The sequence below is a fragment of the Haemaphysalis longicornis genome, unplaced genomic scaffold, assembly GCF_048455015.1.
Source record: "Haemaphysalis longicornis isolate Haplotype H1 unplaced genomic scaffold, Haemaphysalis longicornis Haplotype H1 scaffold_1, whole genome shotgun sequence".
NCBI lineage: Eukaryota > Metazoa > Arthropoda > Arachnida > Ixodida > Ixodidae > Haemaphysalis > Haemaphysalis longicornis.
Genome location: NW_027526203.1, coordinates 275,994,489 through 276,012,334, shown reverse-complemented (window position 1 = coordinate 276,012,334; position 17,846 = coordinate 275,994,489). Strand labels below are relative to the sequence as shown.

General features: G+C 48.3%; 1 protein-coding gene across 3 annotated transcripts in view; it reads left to right on the top strand.

Moving 5' to 3' along the window:
* Positions 1–12,491, top strand: part of Dora (zinc finger SWIM domain-containing dorado) — a 115,862-nt gene extending 103,371 nt beyond the window's left edge. For all 3 annotated transcript variants that reach the window (XM_077678351.1, XM_077678358.1, XM_077678344.1), the window contains exons 23-26: positions 3,176–3,722; positions 4,584–4,752; positions 8,498–8,675; positions 11,861–12,491. In XM_077678351.1, coding sequence (XP_077534477.1) covers positions 3,176–3,722; positions 4,584–4,752; positions 8,498–8,675; positions 11,861–12,080 — 1,114 coding nt within the window. In that variant the 3' untranslated portion in view covers positions 12,081–12,491. The remainder of the gene's footprint in view (positions 1–3,175; positions 3,723–4,583; positions 4,753–8,497; positions 8,676–11,860) is intronic.
* The last annotated feature ends 5,355 nt before the right edge of the window (positions 12,492–17,846 follow it).

Genomic DNA, 17,846 nt, shown 5'->3' with positions numbered 1-17,846 from the left:
TTTCTGAACCGGACACTTTAGCTCGCTCCCACTTCACTTCCTTTAGGGATGGCGTCGAAGTACTCTATCACCTCTGACAGGTGTGAAATGCTGTCAAAGTCGGAAGAGACTCAAGACAGAAAGAACCACTTGCAGAACATGCGTGCTTGGCCGATACCCTACCACTTCCGCCACTTTCAAGTGAATGGTCCCTTGCTGGGTAGTTCATTGCTCATCGGTGCTGACTCAGTAAGGATTGTTGGACATACAGGCAAAATTAGGGGTATTGCGTTTAGTAGCGCTTACAGTAACGCACGTTTCTTTCTCTTCCGAACTGCAGACACATGTTGAATTCCAGTGGCAGATCGGGAGCTGTCGCCGACTCTGCCGCGGAGCACACTGCTCCCTCGAAGAGCAGGTGTTCCAAAACTACTTTTCAAATGCTTACGCTCCTGCCGGGGCAAATGCCGAAGCATGACTGGAACAGGAATTTCCCCTACCACACCTTCCCTCCTCAATGTTGACATGCCAGATTTTACCTCGCTCTGTTTGCCATTGCTGTTTGCCCTATTTATGGCTCTCGTTGGTTTCAGAAGTTTTGTTTGTGAAAATAATCCTTATTTATTGCTCTAAAAAGTCTTTTTTTTTTTTTTTTTTTTTTCATTATATAAAGTTTTGTAAAACCCGTCATATAGCTGTTTAGTTCGATTTAAAAACTTCTAGGTGGAGCTGGGTGCAACAGGAGTTCTCTGGGGAACGCCTGCGCTCCATACAACTTTCATTGCAAAAGGGACCCGCACTCTCCATTGGTTTTTCCCCCGCACGATACACCTTACCTTCTAGTACACTGTAACGGCAACGATGTCCCGAGAGAAGACGAGGCCCTCCGCAGGTTCCGGCCGACTCCGTCGATTTCGGGGGAGCAACTTTTTTTGTTCCACGGCGCGATCTCGGCTGCGACAACGCTCTCCATCTGTCATTGGAACACAATTTCATTGCTCCCGAGCTACCATTGGAACGTGCTTGCCCCAAATTGAGCAAAACAGTTGCTCTGAAAGAGCTCCGAATTAGCCATTGGAATTCAACAATACTGCAGACACTCGGTGAGGGCTTGCCTGAAGCAGCCTCCGGGCCATCCACATTGCTTCTCCCGCGTGCAGAGACTGGAAAGGTGCAGAGGTGCACCTAACTGCAATCTGCGGCATTTTGGAATGCCTGAAAATGTCGTGCACCGCAATGGTCGTCCCACCAGATCATGTTTTAGTTTACTGTAGCTGCAACCTATCTGAACGCATCTGAATTTTGGAAGGAGAAAAGGTGTGGCTTTTACACAGGTGGGCCGAAATCTTAAAATAAGATGAAACTGCATTTTTGACTACTAGAAACAAAGCACAAGTGTTAATGAAGGTTTACGTGGCATCTTTGTCCGGAGAGGTTCCTCTGTAATTAAGGCAAAATATTCAATTCAATTCAAAGCCCAGTGTGCATCGGGTGTACTGCCTCCTTGCTGAGAAAAAAAAAACATGGAAATAGCACAGTGCCGTAAAATGTTAGTGGTATGCTGCTTTAGAACTACCACACCTTCCCTCCTCAATGTTGACACGCCAGATTTTACCTCGCTCTGTTTGCCATTGCTGTTTGCCCTATTTATGGCTCTCGCTAATGCAGTTTGATACATCTGAAGTTCACCCAAGCAATACATTCGAACCCGGCCATATCGAATTTGTTTACATAAAAAAAAATCCTGTATTTCAAACTATTTTTTGTCACGGTTTAGTTGTAATGAAAATATATAGCGAGAATTTCACCTATTCTAACAAAAGTACCAACAAACTCCCGATAAATCGAATGCCAAATGCCGCAGAAGTGCCCCACATGTTGGCTTGCCCTCGGGGCGGAGGAGAAATTCCGCTGGCACACCCCAAAACGTGGTTTAGCATGGCTGTTCATGGGCAGCAGCTGGCTCTTTCCCCTCGCTCTGTTCGTCGCGACTGCGGCACCGCTCTGCGTAGGGTGAACCGTCGACCCCCCATCCCTATGCAAAATTATCCTGCCCTGCCCGCCATGCTTTTTCCTTTTCTTTTTCCATTCGTTCTGTTTGCATTGTTTCTCTTTTGTGGGCTTTATTCCAGAGTGTAGGGTGGCTAGTGCTAGTGTCAGTAGATAAAGGCTTATTTGACGGTTTTAGCATCGCAAAGTGGCTGAATTTGTCTTGCCGGGAAGCTGGCAATCATAATCGAGTTGAACATGGTGAGAGGTATGACGTCCCCACAGCTCTTGAATTTCCCAGGAGCACCCTCAGCTTGATTGGCAGAAGGCTTAGATTAACCTTCTTAAAGTGTGTTCTGGGCAGATGTTAGTTACTACAGAAACCACCCGAAATTGCTTCATATCTGCCGGCTTGTGTGTGCCGGTGATGACTTTGAAAATACTGAGGAACGCAGTGAAGCCACCGCCAGTATTGCCAAAGTGTGGAGCTAGCTGTCGGAATTTCCGAACGCTGTTGCCAATGGTCACGAGTGGATGATGTGAAGACCAGGGCGACAAGCCGTCTGCAGGCACTATCAATAAAGTTGTCGTACCGTACCGTGGATGATGTGTGTGGATGATGGTGTCTTGACCATGGGAGAGTTTGTAAGACTATGTTGCCAACATCGTACCAAGCGCAACAAGGAAAGCAACTATGATCCGTTGCCCACAACCTCTGGTGTGATTGGTGTATTCACACTAGTCCAGCACTTCTTTGTGAATGTGAAAGGTTGCAGCCTCAGCTGCTCTGACTCTCTAGGCAAAGTGGAGAAGTGCGTACTGTCTCGGGCGGCGAGGTTGTTCAAGCAGAAGATGCAGGACTATCTTGTGCAGAAGTAAGGCAGTTTCATCAATAGTGTTCTTATGAATGATATGTGCTTTTATGGCGTCCAATTCCTTAGCATACTTATATCAAACTGATAAGTGTTCCCCCCCTCCCTTCCCGAGTTTGATATAACCAGGTTTGACTGTAATTAGTTAGTAGCATGCAAATCATGTGAAGTTTCCTGCAGCGCAGGTTGTGAAACCTTCTGGGCCTGCGGTTTTTGCGTTGCCTGTTCCTCAGCATGCAGCCTTTGTTACAGTGTGGGGCCAAGTTTGTTGCCCATCTGTCTGGCTGGTGCCTTCTCCATCATGGCCCCCTCGTGTCACTGTCCTCCCCCCCCAGGTTTGAGCTGTACGAGGAGACCAACCAGGGTTCAGGCGAGGTGCCTCCCGTGGCCGGCGGGGAGGCAGCCCCCCGGGGTGTGTCTCCCCCGAGCCTGGCTGCTGGGCCCTCCTCCCTGGAGGCGGCGGGGCTGCCGGACGTGGCGGCCCCCTTTGTGATGGACGGCAGCCTGGGGCCCAGCCCGGCCGTGCCGCCCCCGCAGCTGCCCCTGGTGCCGCCACCGCTGCAGTACACGCTGCCCTACCGGGCACCCCCGCACTACCAGTACATCGGTGGGGTGCCGGCCTTCCCGCACCTGCTGGTGGCCCAGCACCCGGCCTACCTGCAGGGCCCGCCGGCCTACCACTACCCGCCCCTGCCCAGCCATGCCCAGTTCTACGCCAGCCGCGCTCCCCCGCAGGCACCCCCTCCTCCCGCCTACGCCCACCAGATGATCGGCGTGCACGTGACGCCCATGGCCCGCGCGGTGCTGCCCATGGCTCCGCCACCGCCCGCGCCGCCCCCGCCCCCTGCTGCCGCAGCCGCCCAAGTGGGACAGGTGCACCAGGTGATGAGAAAAGGGGGAGGAGAGGGTCCGCTGCAGGCACCGGCCAGTGAAGGGAATGCACTGACTGTATCGAATGGCAGGGTTTCGAGAGCTAGTAAACTTGTTTGGTGCTAGATTCACCCAGATGATATAGTTGTTGCATGTTAGCTGTAAGCAGGTGAATTAGTGTTTTTCTTTCTTTTCTTACAAAACTAGCAAGGCAGGCGGTCGCCGATCTTTCATTTCTTTTCTTCACTTCCACCCAACTCTATTAAACACGGCTGTTGGGCAAGTTGGTGCATTATGATTGAAAAATGGAGCGCGACTTGGACAACGACACAGAAGAAGAACGACGGGACAAGCGCTCACTTGCAACTAACATTTGTTGAAGCATCGTCTCATATTTATACATTTATCACGGAAGCATGCGCACTGGGATACACTAAATGGAAAGCATCAAACCGATGGACACAATCAGTGACATTTTCAAAAACTCAAACTCGGTGGCACGCAAAAGCACAGCTGCATCACTGATGCACTTGTCCCCTTTCTTCTTAATATAAAACGCTTCCAAGAGCTCCCTCACCACTGTATTGTCCCGTCATTCTTCTTTTGTGTCGTTGTCCAAGTCGCGCTCTATTTTTCAATCTTAACAATTGACTGCTCATTTTAAAATTATCACAGGTAATTTCGTGTATGCTGAGAAATTTTCTCAGCATTTTATTCCCTGCAAAGACAAAACCCTACAGATGTGTAAAGCAGTTGTACGGGTTCACCTGCCCAAGATGAAATATTCAAGTACGGAAAAATAAAGTAACACTATGCCACTGATCATTTCTTCTTGGGCCAATCTCTGATTGCAGTTCTTTCTTTCCCCTGCAGCTGAATCAGACACAGTTGAACTACCTGCTGTCCTCCTATCGGGTAGGACTACTGGCCATGGAGACCCTGGCTCGCCGAGTGCATGACGACAGGCCTCAGGCCAAGTATGCACGGAACCCGCCTTATGGGGAAGATGTCAAGTGGCTTCTAGGAGTGGCCAAGAAGCTAGGTAAGACATTCTGTATCGGGCAGTTCTTTTTCATGACATTGGAAAAATAAACGCTGACCTCTGAAGTGGACAAGGATCACCATTAGATTTATCACTATATGACGAAGGGAAAACTCCCCAGCCTTCGATGTATCACCCGCCCAATCCTCGCACTCCCAAAATTGCAACGGCAAAAGTCGTCTGCTCGCGAAACCTGCATGATGCACGCGCTCGCACCACTCCGTTTGGCAGACTGTGCGGTGTATCCAGGCGTGCCAGGCACATAGCAGCCTAGCACCATCTCTCAAACTCCACTCACATTGTCACTGGGCCGGTTTCGCATGCGCCCTTTTTGGCGGCATTCGCGCAGCATCCAGTCGTCCCTTCAATGGAGGAGCAGCGGTCGAGAGCTCGCTTTCCCCACCATTTCAAGAAGTTTTTCGTCGCTTTGTCCTGTGTTGGTTTGGGTGCCGCTTCGCCAGGGGGCGGTACACCAGTTATACAGCCGCATTCAAGGTGAAGGCTATCGAATACGCTATATAGCACGGCAACCGTGCCGCAAGCAGGCCCTTTGGCGTCTACGAGTTTGGCGTGCGCTATTGGTGACGGCTGCATGAGGAACTGAAGGCGTCAGACAAGAAGCGCAAAGTTAAAGGAGCTGCGCACTGAGATGGCTGTCATTCCTGGTGGCTTAACTTCCATGCTCCAGCCTTTGAACGCGTCTTTGAACAAATCGTTCAAAGATAACGTTCGAAGGCTGTATTCGGAGTGGATTGCGAGCATGCTCTGACGGCAGCCAGCAAGATGAGACCGTCGGTGGAGATGCTGTTCAGCTGGATATCGGAATTGTGGAGAATGATCGCCGCAGATGTCGCCGTCAAGAGCTTTAAGAAGATGGACACATCAAATGCCCTGGATGTGACTGAAGGCCACTCGGTGTGGGATAAAGACATGGCCTCTGAAGCCGGTGTGGAATCTGGAGGTCACGACGAGGCAACGGTCAGCAATGTTAGCGGAACTTACTCGGACTAGGACTGTTCCCGTTTGGGTACTCGACTACCAAACACGGTATGGTGTAGGTGGGCGGCGGCTGGCCACAACGAATAAAGTTTGGGGGATTCTACATTTCACACACTACGTATTTTCCACCCCACAGTCATCGCGCTCAGCAAACATGCCTTGCGAGCACCGGCTGCGGACGGGTCCATTGTTTGCGGAAGCAGACAAAGGCAGGAGGCAACAAGGGCAGGACATCAATGGCAGCATTTATTGCAACGTGCAAATCAAGTATACTGCATACAGACTAATCGTAGGCCGTAACGGTAACATTGGGAGCGAGGCACTAAACAATGCTAGAGATCGAGATGATTCAACTCACCGATGGAATACCGGAGCAGCGGGGCGCTGCACGTGCGATTGCGGTAGCAGTCTCAGAGTTCGCCCGGAAGCGTCCCTTTGTGGTGCGTTCCCCAGGTCCGGACCAGCGCGCCGAAACGTCCGCGCACTACCGCATCCCCAAGACAAGAGCCCGTCCTCTCCTCATGCTACATCCCACCAGACCTCGCCAAACGGTGGTGCTAGCGCGGAGGAAGAACTGCTTCTTGGGTAAGGCAGAAGGCAGAAGGGAAAAGGGGCGACCCCACCCCGGCGACCACAAACCCTACGGTTGTGGCGTGCTCCCGGCGCGCGAGCGAGGCGTGCTGTGCAACGCCGTCCCCGATGGAAAGCTAGGCAGAAAGGGGTTCGCGTGCAAGTCGCAATCCTCACAAGTTTTGTGCTTCGTGCCCATGTCGACCCTGTGCTTTTATTATGACGGGAAGGCCTGCTTGGAAATGGCTTGGTTATGTATAATACCTATTCAAATCTCATTTAAGCGCATCCTTACGCCTCAAAATTTTATTCCCCGCATAATTATTGCTCTCCCTAACTTCACACTGATTTTTCCAGAAAAAAAGTGCGAGGATAACGCAAGTAAATACGGTAGTAATCCATTTTGTCGTCTTCGTACGACACAGCCGCATAGGGCAAATGCTCTTGTAGAGCGTTCTCGCCTCGGTTAGTAATATTCGCATCAATGGTTAGTGTGTACTGGAGGCAAACTTTAAATTTAGTCGACCATTTTTCACGATCCTAGCTTAGTGGCCCACAACTAGGGTTTTGGACGCTTTGCCTTTGCTTGTAATTGGGTTTACCTTTGTTGAACTTCGTGGTTAGCTTCACTTATGTGGAGGATGGTCCAACATTGTAACGCTCTCTCGTTCCGTAGTCTGCAGCGTACGTTCGTCGACTCTTGCCGCGCCGTGGCGGGTGAATACAAAGCTGTGTTCTGCTCTGCACACACTGGAACCATTGTTCTATAGAAAAAATGCAAGCAAACTCCCTGTTTTATGGAATGCCGCCGTGAATTTGCTTAACACTGCTGTTTGCCGGACACAAAGCGAGGCCTGTTATCTGATTTCCTCAACTCTGAATGGCAGGTTGACCTTTGAACGGTGATATCGCGGTGTGTTCGCTGGGGCTGAAGCTAGATAACTCCGCATATAGTGAACCCCCAGATATAGTACAAGAACTGCGTTCCTGGGCAAGAGTAGGTTCGAGTGCACAGTAGGACCCCTGATATGGTACATAGATAAAATTTGATAGGCAGGGAGCTGGCACAGCGGCCTGTAGGGATGCTAGGGAGGCACCGTAATGCTGTGAAATGGTGTTACAGCTGCTGCAAATGGCCTTTCTGGCTACTCCATGCCTGCTACAAACGGCACTTTTGCCTGCTCCCGGGACTGCTCCCAAACCGGTGTACCCTGTCCCACCCCTGCCTGTTTATTTGCGTTGGATTTTGCTGGCCTCAGCCAATTGCAACAGGCTGCCCATAACACGTCTTGAGTTCAGGGTTGAAAAGTACCTAGGGTGTCTCTTGCCTATTCTTTGTCTTCCCCATTATAGTGCTTATTTTAGTGAAGTTTGCATTAAAAGTGGTGTCAGTGTTGTTCAAACAAGGTAATGTTTCGAACGAACCAAACTGTCTTTTAACTGTGCTGTGGCGTGCATATGTATTACACTTGTTGTATTTGGTTCCCACCCCTTACGTAATACCCTCTGTAGAGGTCTTTAGGGTAGTAAAATGAAGTGAATTTATTGGCCGCTTGCAATGACCAGCCGCCTTAGATATTTGAAAAACGAATGCTAATGGAAGGCTCAACTACTTACTAGAATACAATGGTATCCTCGACAGCTGCTATGCAGGCTTTCGGTCGGTCAGATATACAACTTGCCATCTTGTAGCTGATAAATCTTATTTAAAGGTGCCTTCATCCAGAAACAGCGCTGTATGTCTTTGTTCTAGGCCTCACAGCTACTTAAATGTTGCTATTAGTACTGTACAACTGGTTTGGCATGAGATGCACTGGGTGAAATGCACTGGGTGAAATGCATGATTTTCTAATTTTTGGGCTTTTAACATGGTGTGCTACACCTGGACTGGACCTTAGTGCAGGGCTGCAGACTAATTTTAGACCACCTTGGAATTGTAACATGCATGGTATCTTGACACGCGGGTGTTTTAATTTTTCGCCACCATCTGAAAAACGGCCGTTCCGGTTGAATAGAGCCGAGGTCCTAGGGCTCACCAACACACTGCCTTTGCCACTGAGCCACCAGGGCGGGGGAAATGCATGATTTTGGACTGCATCTCTGACTGCACTTATTTTGGCCACCTCGATGACCCTTTTTTCCTCCCTCTCTCTCTCTGACCTTTTGCTGCCCACAGGCACCTCGTATTTGCAAGAGTTCTGCATCTGTACAGTGAACAGCGTAGCCAGCCCCTTCATCTTGTATGATATTGTCACGGACACGGCCCATCACTTGTCGCGCTCCAGCTCGGCATCACTCTCTATGCCGATTCGATCTCATGTCCTCACACCGCTCATCCAGAAGTGCCAGCAAATGTGAGTGCTTCGAAGCTAGTTGCACCTTTTTGCCAACCGATACCCTGGAAAAAAGCTGCTCGCTTCCTCTCGGTGCTCTTTCCTCAACCTAGTCACATTGCTCCTCTCTTAATAAAGTGGAAGTGACGTTTAAGATGGAAACTTGAGGGAAGGCATGCCTACCTGTTGCAGTGCATACTTTCTGCCATGTTCTGTTCATGTGTGTTCTACATCTGGGAAAGAGCTCTTGAGTTGTGTCTGCATCAGTTTCATAACCATCTTTTCGTGCTTTGCATAAACAGGAAAATCTCAGTGATACGATTCTTTTGGGGTAGTGAAAATTATTCGTATCATCTATATTGTAAAAACAAACTATGCAAGCAAGCATGTCCAAAGAAAATGCACATTTGTTTCCTTTACTTCCACCTGCAGAAATCTGTTAATGCTCTGTTTTTCTTTATTATTTATGTTGCAGTTGCTGAGAGGCTTGAAAAATGCATACCTACCCATATCTTCACTTATGATGTTGGTCTCGCTATGAACACACTTTTCTGTGAGAGGGAACTCTTTCCTTACATCCCCCCCCCCCATCTGCAGTGCTGACTACAGCATGATACTTATTGTCCAGCGAGGGGCACTGCTACTGTCAGTCCATGATTGCAACTTGGGTTTTTAGTATGCAAAGTTATGCTGTCTTCACCGCAAGCCCGCCCTCGCAGCTCAAAGAACATGCCGAGCTATGTTGGAGGCAATTACCGTATTTTCCGGTCTATAAGTCGCACCGGTGTATAAGACGCACCGGTATGGCCGGTATTCAGTGGCGTGGAATGCATGCAGGCAACCATGCGAGTGCGCCGCCATATCTGTGGCTAAGCGTCTGTTGCTAGGCGACGTTGTGCGCACGGCCCCCAGATCAGGCACCCGTCTCCTCCATGCAACTTTCTCGTCACTCATTACGTCGGGCTCCGCGGGATGGCGGTACTTGTCCATGTCCGTGGCGCATCGGCCATGTCTGTGGCTGTTTCCAGTGTTGCCAAGCGAAGAAAATGTCCGCTAAACTTTTCAACGAATACCATCTATACAAGACGCACTTGTTAATTAGGCAAACTCATAGTGAATCATATCGTTATGAAGTGCGGCGAAAGTACATGGTTGCGGACAGAAATGACGCGAAATACATGGCGGGCAGAAATGACTCGAACGGAAGCGGCCCGAAAATCGAAACTTATCAGCAAGCTGTCATTTCAAGCACGTTTACCTCCTTCAGAGTAACTCTCTGTAATAATTTATAAGCTGAATTTTGTTTTTGCAACCCAGTTTGATAACTTTGAATTTATTGCAGAAAGTGGCACGCGTTTGTCGCAGGCCATTATCATTATTTTTGACTAGAAAAAGCTGCGAATTCTTTGGTTTAACATCCCGAAGTGACATATGGGCTACGAGAAACGGCGTAGCGGTGGGCTTCGGATTTATTTAAACCATAGAGCTGTGTCTCAACGTGCGCTGGCCACTTGCGGCCGCCACACTGTGCCGTCATGCACAGATTCAAGCTCAGTCGCATCGAAATCCGGCGAAATTCATCATTCGAGCGAAGCATCGACATGGGGCAGTGACGCCATTACTGAAACCACGTGAGCTCATCTCCCCGCCGGCGAAGGACATTTAAAAATCCCCCACGCGGTGGAAAAACGAAACTCGAAAGCGAAACTGATAAAATACTTCCTCCTTTACCATTTGAATGGCATTAGCGGTCCAGGAGCGCTCTGAGAACGCCAAAATTTCAATTTGTATTTATCGATAGCATACTATCAATGGGAATAGGCGCGGTCACGAAAGTGCGAAACACGTCCACAATAAAAAATTTCCCAACTTGTGTGAGCGTAGGACCGGACCGGCAGAGATCGTATTGTTAGGAGCATAGGAGGCATCCACCCTGTGCTGGCATTGCAACAATGGAATTTTAGTCAAATGCCGGTGCTCCCACAATGTTATTCCTGAAATTGCCGCAGCATGTTTAAGTCCAAATTCTGGCCAGTGTGTATCCGATGTATTCAAATGGAAACAGTGCCCCTCCTGGGCGCACCTCATGGCCCAGGGCCCAGGCGCTACGTAGTGTCGGGGAGTTAAACACGCAATTTTTAATTTTAAAATCGTATCACTGCATGGCCCAATGTGGAGCGCTTTGTTTGTTACTTCATCCCAGCTGAAGCCACTTTCTCATCCTCTCATCCCAGCTGGTGCCAGCATTCATTCCAGTCGGGTCAGCTCGCGCCAGTTGGTCCCTATTAGCTGGGAATTGATTCAAACTGGGACCAGATGATTTCCAGTTGGGACCAGCTAATTTCCAGCTAGGACCAATTGGGACCAGCTAATTAAAACTGACAAGCAGTTGCATATTTTTGCCTGCTGAAAGACCTCAGGGGTTGCACATTCTGGAGTGTAGTACTTGATGGGCGTCTGCTAAGTGCAAGGAATGAATGACAAGAGCCTTTCCGTTAGTGCAGGGGAACATGTGGAGATGGGCTGGAAAGACAGCACATGCATGTTTATCTTGCGTATGAGATACAGTCATTCTAAATAGTTCATAAACTGGTCTCTTGTATCTCTTTTGAGAAGGAAGACTTTAAGCGTAAGCAGTAGGGCCTTAAACTGAGTTTGTGCAGTGTGTGCACAAAACAATCTTCCGTGCCTTTGAGTGAGTGAACTGCCACCTTTGCCTAATTTTTTTGTGTGTGTTCAGAACTGTTACTTAAAATGTCAAATATGTAATTATTCAACGAAAAGCAGCCATAAAAAAGAGTACTGTGCTAAAGCTAATGACAACTGTTTTGACTGAAATGTGTTGCTTCAGTTGCCTGAATTTGTAGCTTTGGCCAAACGTGCGTGTCATCCTGTAATATAGTGGTCAATGTGTAATGACGGTGGCACTACTAGAATAGAGTTTTACTTTTCTGAATAAAGTGCGTAACATTCATACCTCCTCTGCTCCGAGTCAGCTTTGGTGCCAGAGCAGCACCACTCTACACTGGGTCGTTTGTTTCATGTCCCAGTAAGCTTTGCCTCTTCTCTTTAGAAACCTGCAGAGGTGGCGAACAGTTGCCCGAGATAGAAAGGCTGTCAGGCCCCGAGAGTAATAACTCTGTCCTCGGTGTGTCGTGTGCCCCTGTGTTGATCCCCTCTCATCCCTTCCTCCCTCCCTGTGGCAGGTTCATCGCGTGCACCCACACCAAGATGTACCACATCACCTCGGTCGAGTATGACGAGTTCATCAACACCCTGCGCAGTGCCCGGGCGGCTTTCATGCTCACACCCGGGGGCATAGTGCAGTTCACGGAGCTGCTGCACAGCCTGCGCCGCTCCAAGTCGTGCAAGAAGGATCTCTGGCAACGCATCAACAACATGGTGTCATCCAGCCCCCCCATCTGACGCCATCACAGCCTCTTAGGCACCCACAATTGATGGCTGACTCTCGTTTCTTACCAGTGTTCCCTTTTTCTTTTTCGTTTCTCTCTCTCTCTCTCTCTCTGTCCCTCTGTCTCGTTGGTGTTCCACATATTTCACATAGCAATGGTGTACACAACCGAGTGGTAAGCTCCTTTGCGAGTCCTTGCCTACACCAGCCTTGGACAGTGCCGATAAGGTTTCAGCGAGGGTGACCTCTGGAGCTGATGATCACCCTCTGGTCTGGGGGACCTTGTTGTTTCTGTGGATGTCTCTGCAACTCACGACAGATGTAACATTGTTAATTTATTGCATACTCCCACTGTGCGTGTGTGTGTGTGTGCGTGCATGTGCGGGTGTGTGTGTGCAGGTGAATTGTCAACAGCTTTGTCCGAGTAGCATTTGTCCGAACAGTGTTCCAGCAGGCCACGGGGACATGTCCGTGGGAGAGGGACGGAACGTGTGGGGAAGCTGTCGCTACTGCCTTGGTTCTTGTGTGTAGCTGCAGAGAGTTGCCGTGGTGCTAGCTTGGGCATAGCCAGGATTGGCACTGGCTCCAGACGTAGGCACATCCAGAAAGCTGGTTTTAAGGCATGCTGCTGACCAGAAGTTGTAGCCAGTTACGTCAAGGCTCTCGTCATTGCTCATTCTCTAGCTGCTGTGCTATGTTCTCAGTACCTTTCTTTTGTTTTTAATATAATGTGCAGTTATGTATATGTTGATCCTAGCTTAGAGAGCGGGGTTTCTTTGGCTTGTTCTCTTTGTCTTCAAATTTTATTTTAGTGTATTACTGAAGGTGAGGTTATAACCTTGTTTGCCACTTTGCTCAAGAGAAAGCGAAAAGCGTATTTGTGTGGTCAGTGTGCTACTGTCGGCTTTGGTTCACAAACTGGTGGCTTCAGAGCTGCCCTCTGGCGGGCGCTGTTTTTGTTTGGTGTCACGATAGTTCTTAAGGCAGCTCCTAAGCATGTGGCAGCTTCTGGGGAGGGAGCCAGGCGGGCAAGCAGTGCTGGGATGGGTGCGGTGTGCAGGGGTCGCTTGGGAGTCCCGCGTACGCACTGATGTCGTCGTGTTGCACCACTCGGCTCGTCCAGGGCGCAGAGTTGGCGCATTCCACGTCGAGTTGTCGGCGTTGCCTTTCTTGCAGTGGGGCCTACTAGCGTCGTTGCCACCTCTGTCGTGGCCATCATGTTATTGAAGCCAGAGTTGCCTGTAACTCTTGCAACTTTGATGCAACGGCCGGCCAGACGTGGGACAGTGTTGGGTGGCGTGAGTTTTCGAGGCGTTTTTTCATCATGGTACATCAGTGCTCAAGTCGTGAAAACATTTTTTCCAGTGTCTGGTGATGTTTGTTGTTCCCTCGTTTGTTGTTGTTCACTGTTGTGGTGATGATGGTGGTGTTTCAGTGCGTCCTAGTGACCATTGCCTTTTTTTCTTCCGTTTAATCACCATTAGTGTACTACTCTATTTGTCACTGTAGACATATGGCCATACTTTGCATTCATCAACTATGTAACCTGTGTAGGACGGTTTCCTGGTCGTCACCGTCTTTTGGGGAGGTCCATTGTATTGCCATCAAGTGAAAACGTGGGATTCACAAAGAAGTGCTCCCCACGTTATGCTCTTCACCTCAGCTAGTGGGCGCTCAGTACGGGCCCTTTTCTTTTTGGCTTGTAATTTCAGGCTGGCAGTGACTTCAGTTCCAATTTTTTACGCCTGGAACTTGGCTGCGACCTCCCACTGGTAGTGTTTTCCCTGGCGTACCCGGAAATTTTTTTTTCTCCAGTCTACCATGATTGCCAGACCAAAAGTGTGTTGTGGTTGCCATTTTATGTGTCACCTTCGCCTAATGTAAACTGGTTTTTCTTTTTTTTTTTTTCTACCCTCGAACTCTTTCTCCCTTCCTTGTCTTCCTTTCTCTCTTTCTCTCTCTCTCTCTCTCTTTCTTCCTCTTTCTTTCTACCTCTCACGTCTCCGCCCTGTTACCTTCCCCATTCAAAACGCCGTGGGAGGTTCACTGGCTTTTGAGGCGTGCATTCGCTTCATTCGCATTTTAAAATTTTTTCGGCACTGTAATTGGCGCTTCGCGGCTGCGGGCAGGCGCCGCTGCAGGGAGCCATTCTCGCTCCTTTTTTCCACCAGTTATACGAGATGCATGCGTGCCAGCTCAAGCTACAGCTGTGTTCATTCACATATCATACTTTCGCAGATGCTACGAAAGCTATCCAAAAGCATACGCGCCTGCTAAAAAAACAAAACGCATGCGTAAAAAGCTTGCAAAATAATGTTGAAAATGCGAATAAAACCGAAATTATAAATGCACCTTATTGAGGATCGCTCCTATATCCTCTTTTATTTGTTAACTTTCTATTAAATGTTCTTTCAATTACGTATTCGTTTGATTAAAGACATCTTGTAAACACCTGCTGTGACGCTCAATTACGCACCTGTTGTTGCAGGATGGTCAGACTGCAAAAGAAAAAAAGCTACTGTAACTGATTTTTTTTTTTTTAAATTCCCCCTCGTTATGATGCCGACGTATATCCGACTCCGCCACTCCGATGCGGTCGAAGCAGTCAGTAGTGTATGTGACGTGTGAAGTGTCAGCATGCATGCATACCCTAAGCTACTCGAACCTCTAAATACATCGAATTCAAACAAATTCATCCAGACGACCATTTAATTGCTACCTGAGAAAGCTTCCCGTTTTAACCATCTTTCTTGTTAGATCACCTTTTTTTATACACCGGAATGACCTTAGCGCGTTTTAATCGAGGAGGAAAAATGCCAGTTTTGAATGAATTCGATTGTTTGGTCACCTACAATAATTTATTAGCTGTCACCCGTTCGACGGTGTAAGGCACACTTTTGTTAAGTCAGCTTCACTTAGTGCACAGTCATTGCGTTATTGCTCTGATAACTAAAATACGTTTAGCGATGACTATCTCGGAATTCTACCTGGCAATGAATATTCTGACCCCCCACCCCACCCATCGTTCTGCTTGCTACATTGCAGAATCTTATAACAGATTATGCCTTCACAAGATGAGAATACGGCTTAAAAGGCACGGCCGAAAAGAGTCGGGCCAGTAAAAATAAGTTTATTTGCATTACCCAAAATGCCAGATAACTGAAGTTATTCATCAGGAAGCTTGCGGACTAGCCTGAAAAGCCCACGGCCAGTTGGACGGAGAGGGTAATAGCACAGCGGCAGGTGGGGAAGAAAGAAAGAAAGAAAGAAAGAAAGAAAGAAAGAAGGGGGAGTTCGAAGGGAGAAAAAAAAAAAAGAAAGGCCAGTTTACGCGAGGCGAAGGTGTCGCAGTGGCGCCTGCGATGCACGTCTTGTCTGGCAACCATGGTAGACTGGGGGGAAAAATTTGCGGTTACGTCAGGGGCAGCGCTACCCTCCCACCTTTGTTTCCAGCACATTCTCTGGCAGAGCTGTTCTCTTGTCTTGTTTCCATTTCCCCCCCCCCCCCCCCCCCCCCCCCCCCACAGCAACTGGATTATTAGCCCGTTTGGTACTCTGGTGTCGCCCACTTTATTTTGTCTAGTGTCACATTGTTCTAAACTGCAGTATTAGGTAACACTATGCATTCCTAATTAAAATAACCACTGGTCTTGCAGGAATCCCAACGATTTGTCACTGTTTTATGCAAGTGTTAAAGGTGTTTCAAGGTCTCCAACAACACATTTTTTGCCATTCAGGGGCAAGTTGATTTTTCTGAGTGGATATGTGCTTCTTCATAATTCATTTGGGGCATCTAGTTTGCCAGAAGAGTTTTAACCCGTCCACAAAAGCAAGCTCCCATCATCCCCCAACACAAGCTTCACATGTCATGTGTGCGACAGAAGGGAAGGCTGTTCAGGCATACCACAATGCTAGAGCATTCATTACAACAGACAGTTGCAAATTCTGTATCTGTTTGTGCAATTTGTGATATTATTTATAAACCTTATGTTCAGTTCTGCTGCTTACCCATTTTTGCTACCATTACAGAACAAGTTAGTGTAAACTTTAACTATCTTGTGACTGTCACTGTCCTAGCATTTCATCCTAGAATAAATTTTTCTATGTTACAAGTGACTTTTAGCCTTTTACTGAAGATACATTCATTAATGCATGAAATGGTGCTCGAGCACTGAAAGGACACTCTGCAGTTATAGCCATGCGGGATTTTGTAAATTTTGCTTTCCTTTTCAACGAGGAGGTTCAGACATGTTCAAGCGGAAGTTGGTTGGCGAGTTCTGCTCTGTAAACCACTCGGTGTGCAGACATTTTCCACGAGTTTTAGTTATTTTCAGTGCAGCTAGGCATAGGCACAAGCCCCTAACAGCACGAGCCTTTTACTGTTTGATTAGCAGAGACAACAGAACGTGTACACCTGATATTTCATGCTTTCTCCAATTGTGAAACAGTATCACTTCGAACTGTGATCCCTCAGCAGTTCCAGACTGACACCCCTGGGGTGGGTTTGATATCTGGGTGCATCACCTAGGAGTGAATCGCCACTGGCTGAATCGTGAATACGTTGTGCACATGCGTTAAGTAGTCGGAGATGTCTGCCATTGCCTTGACCTGCAGTTCTCAATGGTAAATTCACCAATCGCAAGGGCTCAGTGCAGGTATTTTGATGAGCCTGTAAAGCTTCGTCAGAGCCTCCTGACCTTGTTCTCTAAGCAGAAAGTTGGCGCAGCAATGCCCTGCCTCCTGACACCCTTTTGGCTTATCTGTACGGTGTGCACTGTTAGGTTGGATACTTTGCAGAACATCGAAGCTGCGCAACAAATCCGGGCACAGGAGAGTTTGCACAAAACTGTTGTGCAGGCAACTGAGTCGCGAAGACAAATCACTTTTCCAAGCTTGAAAAAAGTGCCCTGCACATTCGTGCTGGTGAACCACGTGACTAAGCCGGCTAGCCTGTGTGCCATTTTGGAGTGTGAATTCCCACATATAGTAATCTACTTGGTTTCGTCAATAGGTACCTGGACTAAAGCTCTCCGTGAAGTGTTGAGTGCTTGTACAGTCAGATGATCTGCAATGATGACCATCTCGGTTACCGGCGCTCTGTGCAGTTAATTTTTATGGGGTGATAGCAGCGAGCCAACACACATTAAATAGGGTGTACAGAATTGGGACACGAGGCAGTTGTCAGTATAACTTTGTGACTTGGTTGTCACTCGCTCGCTACATTCCACAATGAAATTAACCTGTGCCAAAACAATCATCCAGCAGGTGCACGTGCCTGTTGTCGCGTGTTTTCACAACCCGCAGGTACGTGTTGATCAAAAGTCCCAGGAATCTGAGCCAATAAAATACCAGTGGGTTTGAAAATGCTCATCTTGGGCTGCACTCATGCCGACTGCATACTAAACACTAAGTGCTGAATGTCATGAATTTGCCACAGCGACATTGTGACCCTAAATAGGGTTCGCAGTACATTTTTACTTTGCATGCTATGTGACAGGGACACAACAGTGCAGAAACAAGGTGTCCCCTCCCTGTAGATTGCAGTGCCATGAATATAAATAGTATATCGCTCGTGGCTGCAGCAGTTGTTTATCAGCACTGAAAATGCCAGAAGCATAAAGATGGGTACCGTAAGGCCGCCCCACACAATTTTCAGCACATTTGTTGGTAGAACACACTGTTGGGCAAGTTGGTGCATACCGTATTTGGTAAAACTTAGAGCGCGATTGAACAAGGACGACAGAAAGATGTCAAAACGCTTGTGTTTGTCGTCTTGTGTA